Genomic DNA, 16,234 nt, shown 5'->3' on the forward strand with positions numbered 1-16,234 from the left:
ACAGTTTCACAGGGACTGACTCTCACTGGGATACAGTTCCACAGACACTGACTCTCGCAGGGGTACAGTTCCACAGGGACTGACTCTCGCAGGGGTACAGTTCCACAGGGACTGACTCTCACTGGGATACAGTTTCACAGGGACTGACTCTCACTGGGGTACAGTTCCACAGGGACTGACTCTCACTGGGGTACAGTTCCACAGACACTGACTCTCGCAGGGGTACAGTTCCACAGGCACTGACTCTCACTGGGGTACAGTTCTAAAGGGACTGACTCTCACTGGGATACAGTTCCACAGACACTGACTCTCACAGGGGTACAGTTCCACAGGGACTGACTCTCACTGGGGTACAGTTCCACAGGGACTGACTCTCACTGGGATACAGTTCCACAGACACTGACTCTCACTGGGGTACAGTTCCACAGACACTGACTCTCACTGGGGTACAGTTCCACAGACACTGACTCTCACTGGGGTACAGTTCCACAGACACTGACTCTCACAGGGGTACAGTTCCACAGGGACTGACTCTCACTGGGGTACAGTTCCACAGGGACTGACTCTCACTGGGATACAGTTCCACAGACACTGACTCTCACTGGGGTACAGTTCCACAGACACTGACTCTCACTGGGGTACAGTTCCACAGGGACTGACTCTCACTGGGGTACAGTTCCACAGGGACTGACTCTCACTGGGGTACAGTTCCACAGACACTGACTCTCACAGGGGTACAGTTCCACAGGGACTGACTCTCACTGGGGTACAGTTCCACAGACACTGACTCTCACAGGGGTACAGTTCCACAGGCACTGACTCTCACAGGGGTACAGTTCCACAGGGACTGACTCTCACCGGGGTACAGTTCCACAGGGACTGACTCTCACTGGGTTGCTGTTCCACAGGGACTGACTCTCACTGGGGTACAGTTCCACAGGCACTGACTCTCACAGGGGTACAGTTCCACAGGCACTGACTCTCACAGGGGTACAGTTCCACAGGGACTGACTCTCACCGGGGTACAGTTCCACAGGGACTGACTCTCACTGGGATACAGTTCCACAGGGACTGACTCTCACCGGGGTACAGTTCCACAGGGACTGACTCTCACTGGGTTGCTGTTCCACAGGGACTGACTCTCACTGGGGTACAGTTCCAGTGGGCTCTCGCTGCCATCCAGAGGTTAACAGAGGTAATGATTGTTCCTGTGTGATCCTGGGCCATTGGGTGCAACTGGCTATTTGACCATGGAGTGCACTGCGACCAAGCCCATCGTGTCCTGAGGCCATGTCCAAATTTATAAGTCTTTGCTGCGATGGTCACTGGTATGGAGCAGGATCACTGGCTGCTTATCTTCTCCCAGCCGAGGGGCACTGTGTCCATCTCCTTTCTCCATTAACAGATTGACCTCTCTGAGTCGCTCTTGACCTCTCATTGATCATGACCCAAACATTGAGCCCTGTCGAAATCCTCTGTTAGCTGTAAGTACAGGCATCGCAGCTGCCCAAACTATGACCATGGTCTCCCCAGACCTCAAAGAGAGTGAGTGCCAGCTTGGGCCAGTGATATGTGCCTCCCTCCACCCTCAGCACGGTGTCAGGCCGCTCGATGCCTGCAGCATGTGACAGCACTGTCACCGGCACGAGCAAAGCTTGGCCTCAGTTGGTGCTTCAGATCAGTGAGTATTCAGGCTCAGATATCCCTGTGTCGAGCTCGGTCTCTTCCCATCGTAACTGCCTGGTTGTGCACTGCCAGGCCCCACAGAGACACACACAGACCCACACAGAGAGACACAGACAGAGAGACACACACAGAGAGACAGAGAGAGAGAGACACATACAGACACACACAGAGAGACACACACAGAGAGACACACACACAGAGACACACACAGAGAGACAGAGAGAGAGACACACACAGAGAGACAGAGAGAGAGAGACACACACAGACACACACAGAGAGACACACGCACAGAGACACATACAGAGACACGGAGAGAGAGAGACACGCAGAGACACACAGACACACACACACACACACACAGACACACACAGAGACACACACAGAGACACACGCAGAGAGACACATACAGAGACACAGAGAGAGAGAGACACGCAGAGACACACAGACACACACACACACACAGACACACACAGAGACACACACAGAGACACACGCAGAGAGACACATACAGAGACACAGAGAGAGAGAGAGACACGCAGAGACACACACACACACACACACACACACACAGAGACACATACAGAGAGACACACACACACACAGAGACACATGCAGAGACACAGAGAGAGACACGCAAAGACACACAGACACACACACACACACAGAGACACATACAGAGAGAGACACACACACACAGAGACACACACAGAGACACAGAGAGAAAGACACACGCAGAGACACACAGACAAACACACACACAGACACACACAGATACACACACAGAGACACACACAGAGACACATACAGAGACACAGAGAGAGAGAGACACGCAGAGACACACAGACACACACACACACACACAGACACACACAGAGACACAGACACAGAGACACACGCAGAGAGACACATACAGAGACACAGAGAGAGAGACACGCAGAGACACACAGAGACACACACACACACAGACAGACAGATACAGAGAGAGAGAGACACACACACAGACACACACACATACACATACACACAGAGACACACACAGAGACCACAGACACATACAGAGACCTACAGGGACACACACACACACAGAGACACAGACACAGATACACAGACACACACAAAGAAACACACACATCCTCTTTGATTCTGAATTGTTATTAACATCACTTACTGACTGGATCCTTTGCGAGCGTACAGGCAGAACCAGATGTCATACAGCTGCTGTTTGAATTCCTCCTTGGTCACTTTCCCCGTTCCCTTCTCCACTAAATAACTGTGAGCAATCTGAGAAGAAAATGGAAGAATTTTTAGGAACTGGCAAAGGCCAATCACCCAACAGGTCCAACCGTTCCTGGAAGATCAAACCCACTGACCCACATACTCACCATACCCCTCAACCCCATCTACGTTCCATATGCTCCACCCCACCTCCCCACCTCGTCCCCATAACCCTCTATCCCACCACCCCACCTCGTCCCCATAACCCTCCACCCCACCTCCCCACCGAGTCCCCATAACCCTCTATCCCACCACCCCACCTAGTCCCCATAACCCTCCACCCCACCTCCCCACCTCGTCCCCATAACCCTCTATCCCACCACCCCACCTAGTCCCCATAACCCTCCACCCCACCTCCCCACCGAGTCACCATAACCCTCTATCCCACCACCCCACCTAGTCCCCATAACCCTCCACCCCACCTCCCCACCGAGTCACCATAACCCTCTATCCCACCACCCCACCTAGTCCCCATAACCCTCCACCCCACCTCCCCACCGAGTCCCCATAACCCTCCACCCCACCTCCCCACCGAGTCCCCATATGACCCAAACCCATCTACCCACCTTTTCACCATATCACATAATCCAATCGAGCCAACATCTCATCATATCCCTCAATGGTCTCACAGTTACCGTGTACAACTGATGGAGTTACTATTTATACTGTCTAATAGTTACCGTGGACAACTGATCATGTTACCTGCAGCACCGCTGTTTCCATGACAGCGTCCAGAAAGCTGTGGATCTCCCTCTCCTCCTCTGGGGTGCTGATCTCTGGTTCCCCTGTGTCGGCTTCATAATTGTTCAATAAAGAAATGAAAGCTAAAAGAAATCATAAATTGTCTTTGATTTAATCTGTGCTTTGTGTGAAATCAGTAACTGGGGGCATGAAATTCACCCCTTGTCTCCCACTTTCAATATCAGAGGGGAATGGAATCAGGGAGTGGGTATTAAAGGGAGTGGGTATTATAGGGAGAGGGTATTATAGGGAGTGGGTATTATAGGGAGAGGGTATTATAGGGAGTGGGTACTATAGGGAGTGGGTATTATAGGGAGAGGGTATTATAGGGAGAGGGTATTATAGGGAGAGGGTATTATAGGGAGTGGGTATTATAGGGAGTGGGTACTATAGGGAGTGGGTATTATAGGGAGTGGGTATTATAGGGAGTGGGTATTATAGGGAGAGGGTATTATAGGGAGTGGGTATTATAGGGAGAGGGTATTATAGGGAGTGGGTATTATAGGGAGTGGGTATTATAGGGAGTGGGTATTATAGGGAGTGGGTATTATAGGGAGTGGGTACTACAGGGAGTGGGTATTATAGGGAGTGGGTATTATAGGGAGTGGGTATTATAGGGAGTGGGTACTACAGGGAGTGGGTATTATAGGGAGTGGGTATTATAGGGAGTGGGTATTATAGGGAGAGGGTATTATAGGGAGTGGGTATTATAGGGAGTGGGTATTATAGGGAGTCGGTATTATAGGGAGTGGGTATTATAGGGAGTGGGTATTATAGGGAGTTGGTATTATAGGGAGTTGGTATTATAGGGAGTGGGTATTATAGGGAGTGGGTATTATAGGGAGAGGGTATTATAGGGAGTGGGTATTATAGGGAGTGGGTATTATAGGGAGTGGGTATTATAGGGAGTGGGTATTATAGGGAGTGGGTATTATAGGGAGTGGGTATTATAGGGAGTGGGTATTATAGGGAGTGGGTATTATAGGGAGTGGGTATTATAGGGAGTGGGTATTATAGGGAGTGGGTATTATAGGGAGTGGGTATTATAGGGAGTGGGTATTATAGGGAGTGGGTATTATAGGGAGTGGGTATTATAGGGAGTGGGTATTATAGGGAGTGGGTATTATAGGGAGTGGGTATTATAGGGAGTGGGTATTATAGGGAGAGGGTATTATAGGGAGTTGGTATTATAGGGAGTGGGTATTATAGGGAGTGGGTATTATAGGGAGTGGGTATTATAGGGAGTGGGTATTATAGGGAGTGAGTATTATAGGGAGTGGGTATTATAGGGAGTTGGTATTATAGGGAGTGGGTATTATAGGGAGTTGGTATTATAGGGAGTGAGTATTATAGGGAGTGGGTATTATAGGGAGTTGGTATTATAGGGAGTGGGTATTATAGGGAGTTGGTATTATAGGGAGTGGGTATTATAGGGAGTGGGTATTATAGGGAGAGGGTATTATAGGGAGTGGGTATTATAGGGAGAGGGTATTATAGGGAGTTGGTATTATAGGGAGTGGGTATTATAGGGAGTGGGTATTATAGGGAGAGGGTATTATAGGGAGTGGGTATTATAGGGAGTGGGTATTATAGGGAGTGGGTATTATAGGGAGTGAGTATTATAGGGAGTGGGTATTATAGGGAGTTGGTATTATAGGGAGTGGGTATTATAGGGAGTTGGTATTATAGGGAGTGGGTATTATAGGGAGTGGGTATTATAGGGAGAGGGTATTATAGGGAGTGGGTATTATAGGGAGAGGGTATTATAGGGAGTGGGTATTATAGGGAGAGGGTATTATAGGGAGTTGGTATTATAGGGAGTGGGTATTATAGGGAGTGGGTATTATAGGGAGAGGGTATTATAGGGAGTGGGTATTATAGGGAGTGGGTATTATAGGGAGAGGGTATTATAGGGAGTGGGTATTATAGGGAGAGGGTATTATAGGGAGTTGGTATTATAGGGAGTGGGTATTATAGGGAGTGGGTATTATAGGGAGAGGGTATTATAGGGAGTGGGTATTATAGGGAGAGGGTATTATAGGGAGAGGGTATTATAGGGAGTGGGTATTATAGGGAGAGGGTATTATAGGGAGTGGGTATTATGGGGGTGGGTATTATAGGGAGAGGGTATAATAGGGAGTCGGTATTATAGGGAGTGGGTATTATAGGGAGTGGGTATTATAGGGAGAGGGTATTATAGGGAGTGGGTATTATAGGGAGTGGGTATTATAGGGAGTGGGTATTATAGGGAGTGGGTATTATAGGGAGTGGGTATTATAGGGAGTGGGTATTATAGGGAGTGGGTATTATAGGGAGTGGGTATTATAGGGAGAGGGTATTATAGGGAGTGGGTATTATAGGGAGTGGGTATTATAGGGAGTGGGTATTATAGGGAGTGGGTATTATAGGGAGTGGGTATTATAGGGAGTGGGTATTATAGGGAGTGGGTATTATAGGGAGTGGGTATTATAGGGAGTGGGTATTATAGGGAGTGGGTATTATAGGGAGAGGGTATTATAGGGAGTGGGTATTATAGGGAGTGGGTATTATAGGGAGTGGGTATTATAGGGAGAGGGTATTATAGGGAGAGGGTATTATAGGGAGTGGGTATTATAGGGAGAGGGTATTATAGGGAGTGGGTATTATAGGGAGTGGGTATTATAGGGAGTGGGTATTATAGGGAGTGGGTATTATAGGGAGAGGGTATTATAGGGAGTGGGTATTATAGGGAGTGGGTATTATAGGGAGTGGGTATTATAGGGAGAGGGTATTATAGGGAGAGGGTTTTATAGGGAGTGGGTATTATAGGGAGAGGGTATTATAGGGAGTCGGTATTATAGTGAGAGGGTATTATAGGGAGAGGGTATTATAGGGAGAGGGTATTATAGGGAGTGGGTATTATAGGGAGTGGGTATTATAGGGAGAGGGTATTATAGGGAGTGGGTATTATAGGGAGAGGGTATTATAGGGAGTGGGTATTATAGGGAGTGGGTATTATAGGGAGTCGGTATTATAGTGAGAGGGTATTATAGGGAGTGGGTATTATAGGGAGTCGGTATTATAGTGAGAGGATATTATAGGGAGTGGGTATTATAGGGAGAGGGTATTATAGGGAGAGGGTATTATAGGGAGTGGGTATTATAGGGAGTGGGTATTATAGGGAGTGGGTATTATAGGGAGAGGGTATTATAGGGAGTGGGTATTATAGGGAGAGGGTATTATAGGGAGAGGGTATTATAGGGAGTGGGTATTATAGGGAGTGGGTATTATAGGGAGTGGGTATTATAGGGAGTGGGTATTATAGGGAGAGGGTATTATAGGGAGTCGGTATTATAGGGAGTGGGTATTATAGGGAGTGGGTATTATAGGGAGTCGGTATTATAGGGAGTGGGTATTATAGGGAGTGGGTATTATAGGGAGTGGGTATTATAGGGAGTGGGTATTATAGGGAGTGGGTATTATAGGGAGTGGGTATTATAGGGAGTGGGTATTATAGGGAGTGGGTATTATAGGGAGAGGGTATTATAGGGAGTGGGTATTATAGGGAGTGGGTATTATAGGGAGTGGGTATTATAGGGAGAGGGTATTATAGGGAGTCGGTATTATAGGGAGAGTGTATTATAGGGAGTGGGTATTATAGGGAGTGGGTATTATAGGGAGTGGGTATTATAGGGAGTGGGTATTATAGGGAGTCGGTATTATAGGGAGTGGGTATTATAGGGAGTGGGTATTATAGGGAGTGGGTATTATAGGGAGTGGGTATTATAGGGAGAGGGTATTATAGGGAGTCGGTATTATAGGGAGTGGGTATTATAGGGAGTGGGTATTATAGGGAGTGGGTATTATAGGGAGTGGGTATTATAGGGAGTGGGTATTATAGGGAGTGGGTATTATAGGGAGTCGGTAATATAGGGAGTGGGTATTATAGGGAGTCGGTATTATAGGGAGTGGGTATTATAGGGAGTCGGTAATATAGGGAGTGGGTATTATAGGGAGTCGGTAATATAGGGAGTGGGTATTATAGGGAGAGGGTATTATAGGGAGTGGGTATTATAGGGAGTCGGTATTATAGGGAGAGGGTATTATAGGGAGTGGGTATTATAGGGAGTCGGTATTATAGGGAGAGGGTATTATAGGGAGTGGGTATTATAGGGAGTGGGTATTATAGGGAGAGGTTATTATAGGGAGTGGGTATTATAGGGAGTGGGTATTATAGGGAGTGGGTATTATAGGGAGTCGGTATTATAGGGAGAGGGTATTATAGGGAGTGGGTATTATAGGGAGTGGGTATTATAGGGAGTGGGTATTATAGGGAGTGGGTATTATAGGGAGTGGGTATTATAGGGAGTGGGTATTATAGGGAGTGGGTATTATAGGGAGTGGGTATTATAGGGAGTGGGTATTATAGGGAGTGGGTATTATAGGGAGAGGGTATTATAGGGAGTTGGTATTATAGGGAGTGGGTATTATAGGGAGTGGGTATTATAGGGAGTGGGTATTATAGGGAGTGGGTATTATAGGGAGTGAGTATTATAGGGAGTGGGTATTATAGGGAGTTGGTATTATAGGGAGTGGGTATTATAGGGAGTTGGTATTATAGGGAGTGAGTATTATAGGGAGTGGGTATTATAGGGAGTTGGTATTATAGGGAGTGGGTATTATAGGGAGTTGGTATTATAGGGAGTGGGTATTATAGGGAGTGGGTATTATAGGGAGAGGGTATTATAGGGAGTGGGTATTATAGGGAGAGGGTATTATAGGGAGTTGGTATTATAGGGAGTGGGTATTATAGGGAGTGGGTATTATAGGGAGAGGGTATTATAGGGAGTGGGTATTATAGGGAGTGGGTATTATAGGGAGTGGGTATTATAGGGAGTGAGTATTATAGGGAGTGGGTATTATAGGGAGTTGGTATTATAGGGAGTGGGTATTATAGGGAGTTGGTATTATAGGGAGTGGGTATTATAGGGAGTGGGTATTATAGGGAGAGGGTATTATAGGGAGTGGGTATTATAGGGAGAGGGTATTATAGGGAGTGGGTATTATAGGGAGAGGGTATTATAGGGAGTTGGTATTATAGGGAGTGGGTATTATAGGGAGTGGGTATTATAGGGAGAGGGTATTATAGGGAGTGGGTATTATAGGGAGTGGGTATTATAGGGAGAGGGTATTATAGGGAGTGGGTATTATAGGGAGAGGGTATTATAGGGAGTTGGTATTATAGGGAGTGGGTATTATAGGGAGTGGGTATTATAGGGAGAGGGTATTATAGGGAGTGGGTATTATAGGGAGAGGGTATTATAGGGAGAGGGTATTATAGGGAGTGGGTATTATAGGGAGAGGGTATTATAGGGAGTGGGTATTATGGGGGTGGGTATTATAGGGAGAGGGTATAATAGGGAGTCGGTATTATAGGGAGTGGGTATTATAGGGAGTGGGTATTATAGGGAGTGGGTATTATAGGGAGTGGGTATTATAGGGAGTGGGTATTATAGGGAGTGGGTATTATAGGGAGTGGGTATTATAGGGAGTGGGTATTATAGGGAGTGGGTATTATAGGGAGTGGGTATTATAGGGAGAGGGTATTATAGGGAGTGGGTATTATAGGGAGTGGGTATTATAGGGAGTGGGTATTATAGGGAGTGGGTATTATAGGGAGTGGGTATTATAGGGAGTGGGTATTATAGGGAGTGGGTATTATAGGGAGTGGGTATTATAGGGAGTGGGTATTATAGTGAGAGGGTATTATAGGGAGTGGGTATTATAGGGAGAGGGTATTATAGGGAGTGGGTATTATAGGGAGTGGGTATTATAGGGAGTGGGTATTATAGGGAGAGGGTATTATAGGGAGAGGGTATTATAGGGAGTGGGTATTATAGGGAGTGGGTATTATAGGGAGAGGGTATTATAGGGAGTGGGTATTATAGGGAGAGGGTATTATAGGGAGTGGGTATTATAGGGAGTGGGTATTATAGGGAGTCGGTATTATAGTGAGAGGGTATTATAGGGAGTGGGTATTATAGGGAGTCGGTATTATAGTGAGAGGATATTATAGGGAGTGGGTATTATAGGGAGAGGGTATTATAGGGAGAGGGTATTATAGGGAGTGGGTATTATAGGGAGTGGGTATTATAGGGAGTGGGTATTATAGGGAGAGGGTATTATAGGGAGTGGGTATTATAGGGAGAGGGTATTATAGGGAGAGGGTATTATAGGGAGTGGGTATTATAGGGAGTGGGTATTATAGGGAGTGGGTATTATAGGGAGTGGGTATTATAGGGAGAGGGTATTATAGGGAGTCGGTATTATAGGGAGTGGGTATTATAGGGAGTGGGTATTATAGGGAGTGGGTATTATAGGGAGTGGGTATTATAGGGAGTGGGTATTATAGGGAGTGGGTATTATAGGGAGTGGGTATTATAGGGAGTGGGTATTATAGGGAGTGGGTATTATAGGGAGTGGGTATTATAGGGAGTGGGTATTATAGGGAGAGGGTATTATAGGGAGTGGGTATTATAGGGAGTGGGTATTATAGGGAGTGGGTATTATAGGGAGAGGGTATTATAGGGAGAGGGTATTATAGGGAGTCGGTATTATAGGGAGAGGGTATTATAGGGAGTGGGTATTATAGGGAGTGGGTATTATAGGGAGTGGGTATTATAGGGAGTGGGTATTATAGGGAGTCGGTATTATAGGGAGTGGGTATTATCGGGAGTGGGTATTATAGGGAGTGGGTATTATAGGGAGTGGGTATTATAGGGAGAGGGTATTATAGGGAGTCGGTATTATAGGGAGTGGGTATTATAGGGAGTGGGTATTATAGGGAGTGGGTATTATAGGGAGTGGGTATTATAGGGAGTGGGTATTATAGGGAGTGGGTATTATAGGGAGTCGGTAATATAGGGAGTGGGTATTATAGGGAGTCGGTATTATAGGGAGTGGGTATTATAGGGAGTCGGTAATATAGGGAGTGGGTATTATAGGGAGTCGGTAATATAGGGAGTGGGTATTATAGGGAGAGGGTATTATAGGGAGTGGGTATTATAGGGAGTCGGTATTATAGGGAGAGGGTATTATAGGGAGTGGGTATTATAGGGAGTCGGTATTATAGGGAGAGGGTATTATAGGGAGTGGGTATTATAGGGAGTGGGTATTATAGGGAGAGGGTATTATAGGGAGTGGGTATTATAGGGAGTGGGTATTATAGGGAGTGGGTATTATAGGGAGTCGGTATTATAGGGAGAGGGTATTATAGGGAGTGGGTATTATAGGGAGTGGGTATTATAGGGAGTCGGTAATATAGGGAGTGGGTATTATAGGGAGTCGGTATTATAGGGAGAGGGTATTATAGGGAGTGGGTATTATAGGGAGTGGGTATTATAGGGAGTGGGTATTATAGGGAGTGGGTACTATAGGGAGTGGGTATTATAGGGAGTCGGTATTATAGGGAGAGGGTATTATAGGGAGTGGGTATTATAGGGAGTGGGTATTATAGGGAGTCGGTATTATAGGGAGTGGGTATTATAGGGAGTGGGTATTATAGGGAGTCGGTAATATAGGGAGTGGGTATTATAGGGTGTGTGCATTTTCGGGTGCAGTGTCAGAGGGTGCAGTATCGGAGGGTGCAATATCGGAGGGTGCAGTGTCGGAGGGTGCAGTATCGGAGGGTGCAGTGTCGGAGGGTGCAGTGTCGGAGGGTGCAGTGTCGGAGGGTGCAGTATCGGAGGGTGCAGTGTCGGAGGGTGCAGTGTCGGAGGGTGCAGTGTCGGAGGGTGCAGTATCGGAGGGTGCAGTGTCGGAGGGTGCAGTATCGGAGGGTGCAGTGTCGGAGGGTGCAGTATCGGAGGGTGCAGTGTCGGAGGGTGCAGTATCGGAGGGTGCAGTGTCGGAGGGTGCAGTGTCGGAGGGTGCAGTATCGGAGGGTGCAGTGTCGGAGGGTGCAGTGTCGGAGGGTGCAGTGTCGGAGGGTGCAGTATCGGAGGGTGCAGTATCGGAGGGTGCAGTGTCGGAGGGTGCAGTATCGGAGGGTGCAGTGTCGGAGGGTGCAGTGTCGGAGGGTGCAGTGTCAGAGGGTGCATTGTCGGAGGGTGCAGTATCGGAGGGTGCAGTATCGGAGGGTGCAGTATCAGAGGGTGCAGTATCGGAGGGTGCAGTGTCGGAGGGTGCAGTGTCAGAGGGTGCAGTATCGGAGGGTGCAGTATCGGAGGGTGCAGTGTCGGAGGGTGCAGTGTCGGAGGGTGCAGTATCAGAGGGTGCAGTGTCGGAGGGTGCAGTGTCGGAGGGTGCAGTATCGGAGGGTGCAGTGTCGGAGGGTGCAGTGTCGGAGGGTGCAGTATCGGAGGGTGCAGTGTCGGAGGGTGCAGTGTCGGAGGGTGCCGTATCGGAGGGTGCAGTATCGGAGGGTGCAGTGTCGGAGGGTGCAGTATCGGAGGGTGCAGTGTCGGAGGGTGCAGTGTCGGAGGGTGCAGTGTCGGAGGGTGCAGTGTCGGAGGGTGCAGTGTCGGAGGGTGCAGTGTCGGAGGGTGCAGTGTCGGAGGGTGCATTGTCGGAGGGTGCAGTATCGGAGGGTGCAGTATCGGAGGGTGCAGTATCGGAGGGTGCATTATCGGAGGGTGCAGTATCGGAGGGTGCAGTATCGGAGGGTGCAGTATCAGAGGGTGCAGTATCGGAGGGTGCAGTGTCGGAGGGTGCAGTATCGGAGGGTGCAGTATCGGAGGGTGCAGTATCGGAGGGTGCAGTATCGGAGGGTGCCGTATCAGAGGGTGCGGGTATGAGGAGTCTTGGACCAATGATGTATCTGGGCTGAGATCCAGCAGTTGGTTTTACTGTGGATATAAAGGTCAGGTGATGTATTTCAGAAATAATGGTGTCACATGAAGGGTTTCTGTTGGCAGAGGATGAAATGTTTGGGTCTGGTCACTGACACCGAGGAAGTATCTGGTCAGTGTGGGGCCGTTATTAATGAGGTAAATCAGGAGAGAACTGGGCTACAGATCAAAACAAGTTCTAGAAACATTGTGCAGGTCAGTGGGGCCAGTTGTGGAGTGTGGCTCCAGTATTGGGCACCCCAACTCAGCAGGATATCTAGATCCATTCGAGGGGGTCAGAGGAGAGAGACGAGGGTGGTTCAGGTCTTTAGGGGATTGAGTTATGAAGAAAAACTCAAGGGATTAAAGAGTGAAAGGGGAGTGGGTACGTGATCCAGGTCTGGGAATAACAGAAGGTGTAGATGAGGCGGGAATAAACAAGCAATTTCATTTTAAAAGTGTGAGAGTGAGGGTTAGAGAGAGATTAACACGCGGAGTGAGGGTTAGAGAGAGATTAACGGGGAGTGAGGGTTAGAGAGAGATTAACGGGGAGTGAGGGTTAGAGAGAGATTAACATGGGAGTGAGGGTTAGAGAGAGATTAACACAGGAGGAGTGAGGTTTAGAGAGAGATTGACACGGGGAGTGAGGATTATAGAGAGATTAACACGGGGAGTGACGGTTAGAGAGAGATTAACACAGGAGGAGTGAGGTTTAGAGAGAGATTAACACAGAGAGAGTGAGAGTTAGAGAGAGATTAACACGGGGAGTGAGGGTTAGAGAGAGATTAACATGGGGAGTGAGAGTTAGAGAGAGATTAACACTATGAGTGAGGGTTAGAGAGAGATTAACACAGGGGGAGTGAGCGTTAGAGAGAGATTAACACAGGGGGAGTGAGCGTTAGAGAGAGATTAACACAGGGAGTGAGGGTTAGAGAGAGATTAACACAGAGAGTGAGGGTTAGAGAGAGATTAACACGGAGAGTGAGGGTTAGAGAGAGATTAACACAGGGGGAGTGAGGGCTAGAGAGAGATTAACACAGGGGGAGTGAGCGTTAGAGAGAGATTAACACGGGGAGTGAGGGTTAGAGAGAGATTAACACAGAGAGTGAGGGTTAGAGAGAGATTAACACGGAGAGTGAGGGTTAGAGAGAGATTAACACGGAGAGTGAGGGTTAGAGAGAGATTAACATGGGGAGTGAGGGTTAGAGAGAGGTTTTTGTCCTAGGCCCAATCATCTTCAGCTGCTTCATCAATGACCTTCCCTACATCATAAGGTCAGAAATGTTCACAACCCTTCAGATAATGAAGCAGTCCGAGCCCGCATGCAGCAAGACCTGGACAACATCCAGGCTTGGACTCATAAGTGGCAAGTAACATTCGTGCCAGATAAGTGCCAGGCAATGACCATCTCCAACAAGAGAGAGAGTCTAACCACCTCCCCTTGATATTCAACGGCATTACCATCATCAAATCCCCCACCATCAACATCCTGGGGGTCACCATTGACCAGAAACTTAACTGGACCAGCCATATAAATACTGTGGCTACAAGAGCAGGTCAGAGGCTGGCTATTCTGCGGCGAGTGACTCACCTCCTGACTCCCCAAAGCCTTTCCACCATCTACAAGGCACAAGTCAGGAGTGTGATGGAATACTCTCCACTTGCCTGGATGAGTGCAGCTCCAACAACACTCAAGATGCTCGACACCATCCAGGACAAAGCAGCCCTCTTGATTGGCACCTCATCCACCACCCTAAACATTCACTCCCTTCACCACCGGCGCACTGTGGCTGCAGTGTGTACCATCCACAGGATGCACTGCAGCAACTCGCCAAGGCTTCTTCGACAGCACCTCCCAAACCCACGACCTCTACCACCTAGAAGGACAAGAGCAGCAGGTACATGGGAACAACACCACCTGCACGTTCCCCTCCAAATCACACACCATCCCGACTTGGAAATATATCGCCGTTCCTTCATCGTCACTGGGTCAAAATCCTGGAACTCCCTTCCTAACAGCACTGTGGGAGAACCGTCACCACACGGACTGCAGCGGTTCAAGAAGGCGGCTTTTTTTCTTTAAGGGTAGGTTGTTAAAGGAATTTAAAGTATAAGACCAAAAACTGGTGGGAGTGGTCCATGTTACATTGTTCATGTGTGTGCTTTTCATGTAGTGGGGTAGGTCAAAGGGGTCCATGTTACAGTGTTCATGTGTGTGCTTTGCATGTAGTGGGGTAGGTCAAAGGGGTCCATGTTACAGTGTTCATGTGTGTGCTTTGCATGTAGTGGGGTAGGTGAGAGGGGTCCATGTTACAGTGTTCATGTGTGTGCTTTGCATGTAGAGGGGTAGGTCAAAGGGGTCCATGTTACAGTGTTCATGTGTGTGCTTTGCATGTAGTGGGGTAGGTGAGAGGGGTCCATGTTACATTGTTCATGTGTGTGCTTTGCATGTAGTGGGGTTGTTGGGCGTTGTCCATGTTACAGTATTCATGTGTGTGCTTTGCGTGTAGCGGGGTAGATGGGCTGAATGTCCTTTTCTCACTTTGGACTTTCAACCTGTAACACTGTCACTGAATCCGATCATTGCTTGGAGTTCTCCTGTTGATTTTGTAACCGAGGGCTCAGATCATACCTGAAAATGTTTTCTTTTTGAAAATGTCCTCGTTCACAAACAGAAACAATGGGAGTGATGGTCCGTCAGCGATGTCTGTGTTGGGTAATGTTTGTCTAGCTTTCTCCTGTAGGTAACAACGATAAAGAGAAGGGGCTGACTTGTATAGAACCATAGAAATTACTGCACAGGTGGAGGCCATTCAGCCCATCGTGCCTGTGCCAGTGCTAGTTCTTCAACTGACAGTGTCTGCACTAATCCCCTTTCCCTGCCCTTTTCCTCTATTCATTTATATTCTTCCTTTTTCAATCCTTACCCAATTCCCTTCTAAATTTTCATGTGTTGACCTCAATAGAGGTAAAGCCCCTTGCAAGGGACCCATGTTCTAATGATCCTCTGTGAAAAGGTTCCTTCCAACTTCCTCTTTCATTGTTCCAGTGGTAATCCTCAGTCTGAAAGAAAGACTTGCATTTATATAGCGCCTTTCATGACCTCAGGATGTCCCAAAGCGCTTTACAGCCAATGAAGTACATTTTGTACTGTTGTCACTGTTGTAATTTGGGAAACGCAGCAGCCAATTTGAGCACAGCAAGATCCCACAACATCAATGCGATAATGACCAGGCGATCTTTTTTAGTGATGGTGGTTGAGGGATAAATATTGGCCAAGATATCGGAGAGATCTTCTTTGAATGGTGTCATGGGATCTTTTACATAGAATTACATTGAATTTACAGCACAGAAACAGGCCATTCGGCCCAACAGGTTCATGCCGGTGTTTATGCTCCATACGAGCCTCCTCCCACATCTCTTCATCTCACCCTATTGGCATATCCTTCTATTCCTTTCTCTCTCATGTGTTTATTTAGCTTTCCCTTAAATGCATCTATACGTCCACCTGAAAGGGCTCACCTGAAAGACGGCACCTCCGCTCCTTGTTACTGATTCTCCAACCAGTTTGACCAATCTTTCATTATTTACCCTCTCAAAACATTCTTTAGAAGTTGTTTTTCTGTACATATGAAAATATGAATTAAGAGCAGGAGTACGCCGTTCGGCCTCTCGAGCCTGCTCTGCCATTTGATAAGATCATGGCTGATCTGATTGTGACCTCA

At 47.7% G+C, this 16,234-nt stretch overlaps 1 protein-coding gene across 1 annotated transcript in view; it reads right to left on the reverse strand.

Annotated features, from left to right (window-relative positions):
* The window catches only part of endou2 (endonuclease, polyU-specific 2), a 36,466-nt gene that overhangs the window by 2,714 nt on the left and 17,518 nt on the right, over window positions 1-16,234 (reverse strand). Inside the window, exons 2-4 of the mRNA XM_068005304.1 lie at window positions 15,142-15,247; window positions 3,664-3,785; window positions 2,855-2,967 (exon numbers count right to left, since the gene is read on the reverse strand). Coding sequence (XP_067861405.1) covers window positions 2,855-2,967; window positions 3,664-3,785; window positions 15,142-15,247 — 341 coding nt within the window. The remainder of the gene's footprint in view (window positions 1-2,854; window positions 2,968-3,663; window positions 3,786-15,141; window positions 15,248-16,234) is intronic.

Source organism: Heptranchias perlo, chromosome 24, assembly GCF_035084215.1.
Source record: "Heptranchias perlo isolate sHepPer1 chromosome 24, sHepPer1.hap1, whole genome shotgun sequence".
NCBI classification, from domain to species: Eukaryota; Metazoa; Chordata; class Chondrichthyes; order Hexanchiformes; family Hexanchidae; genus Heptranchias; species Heptranchias perlo.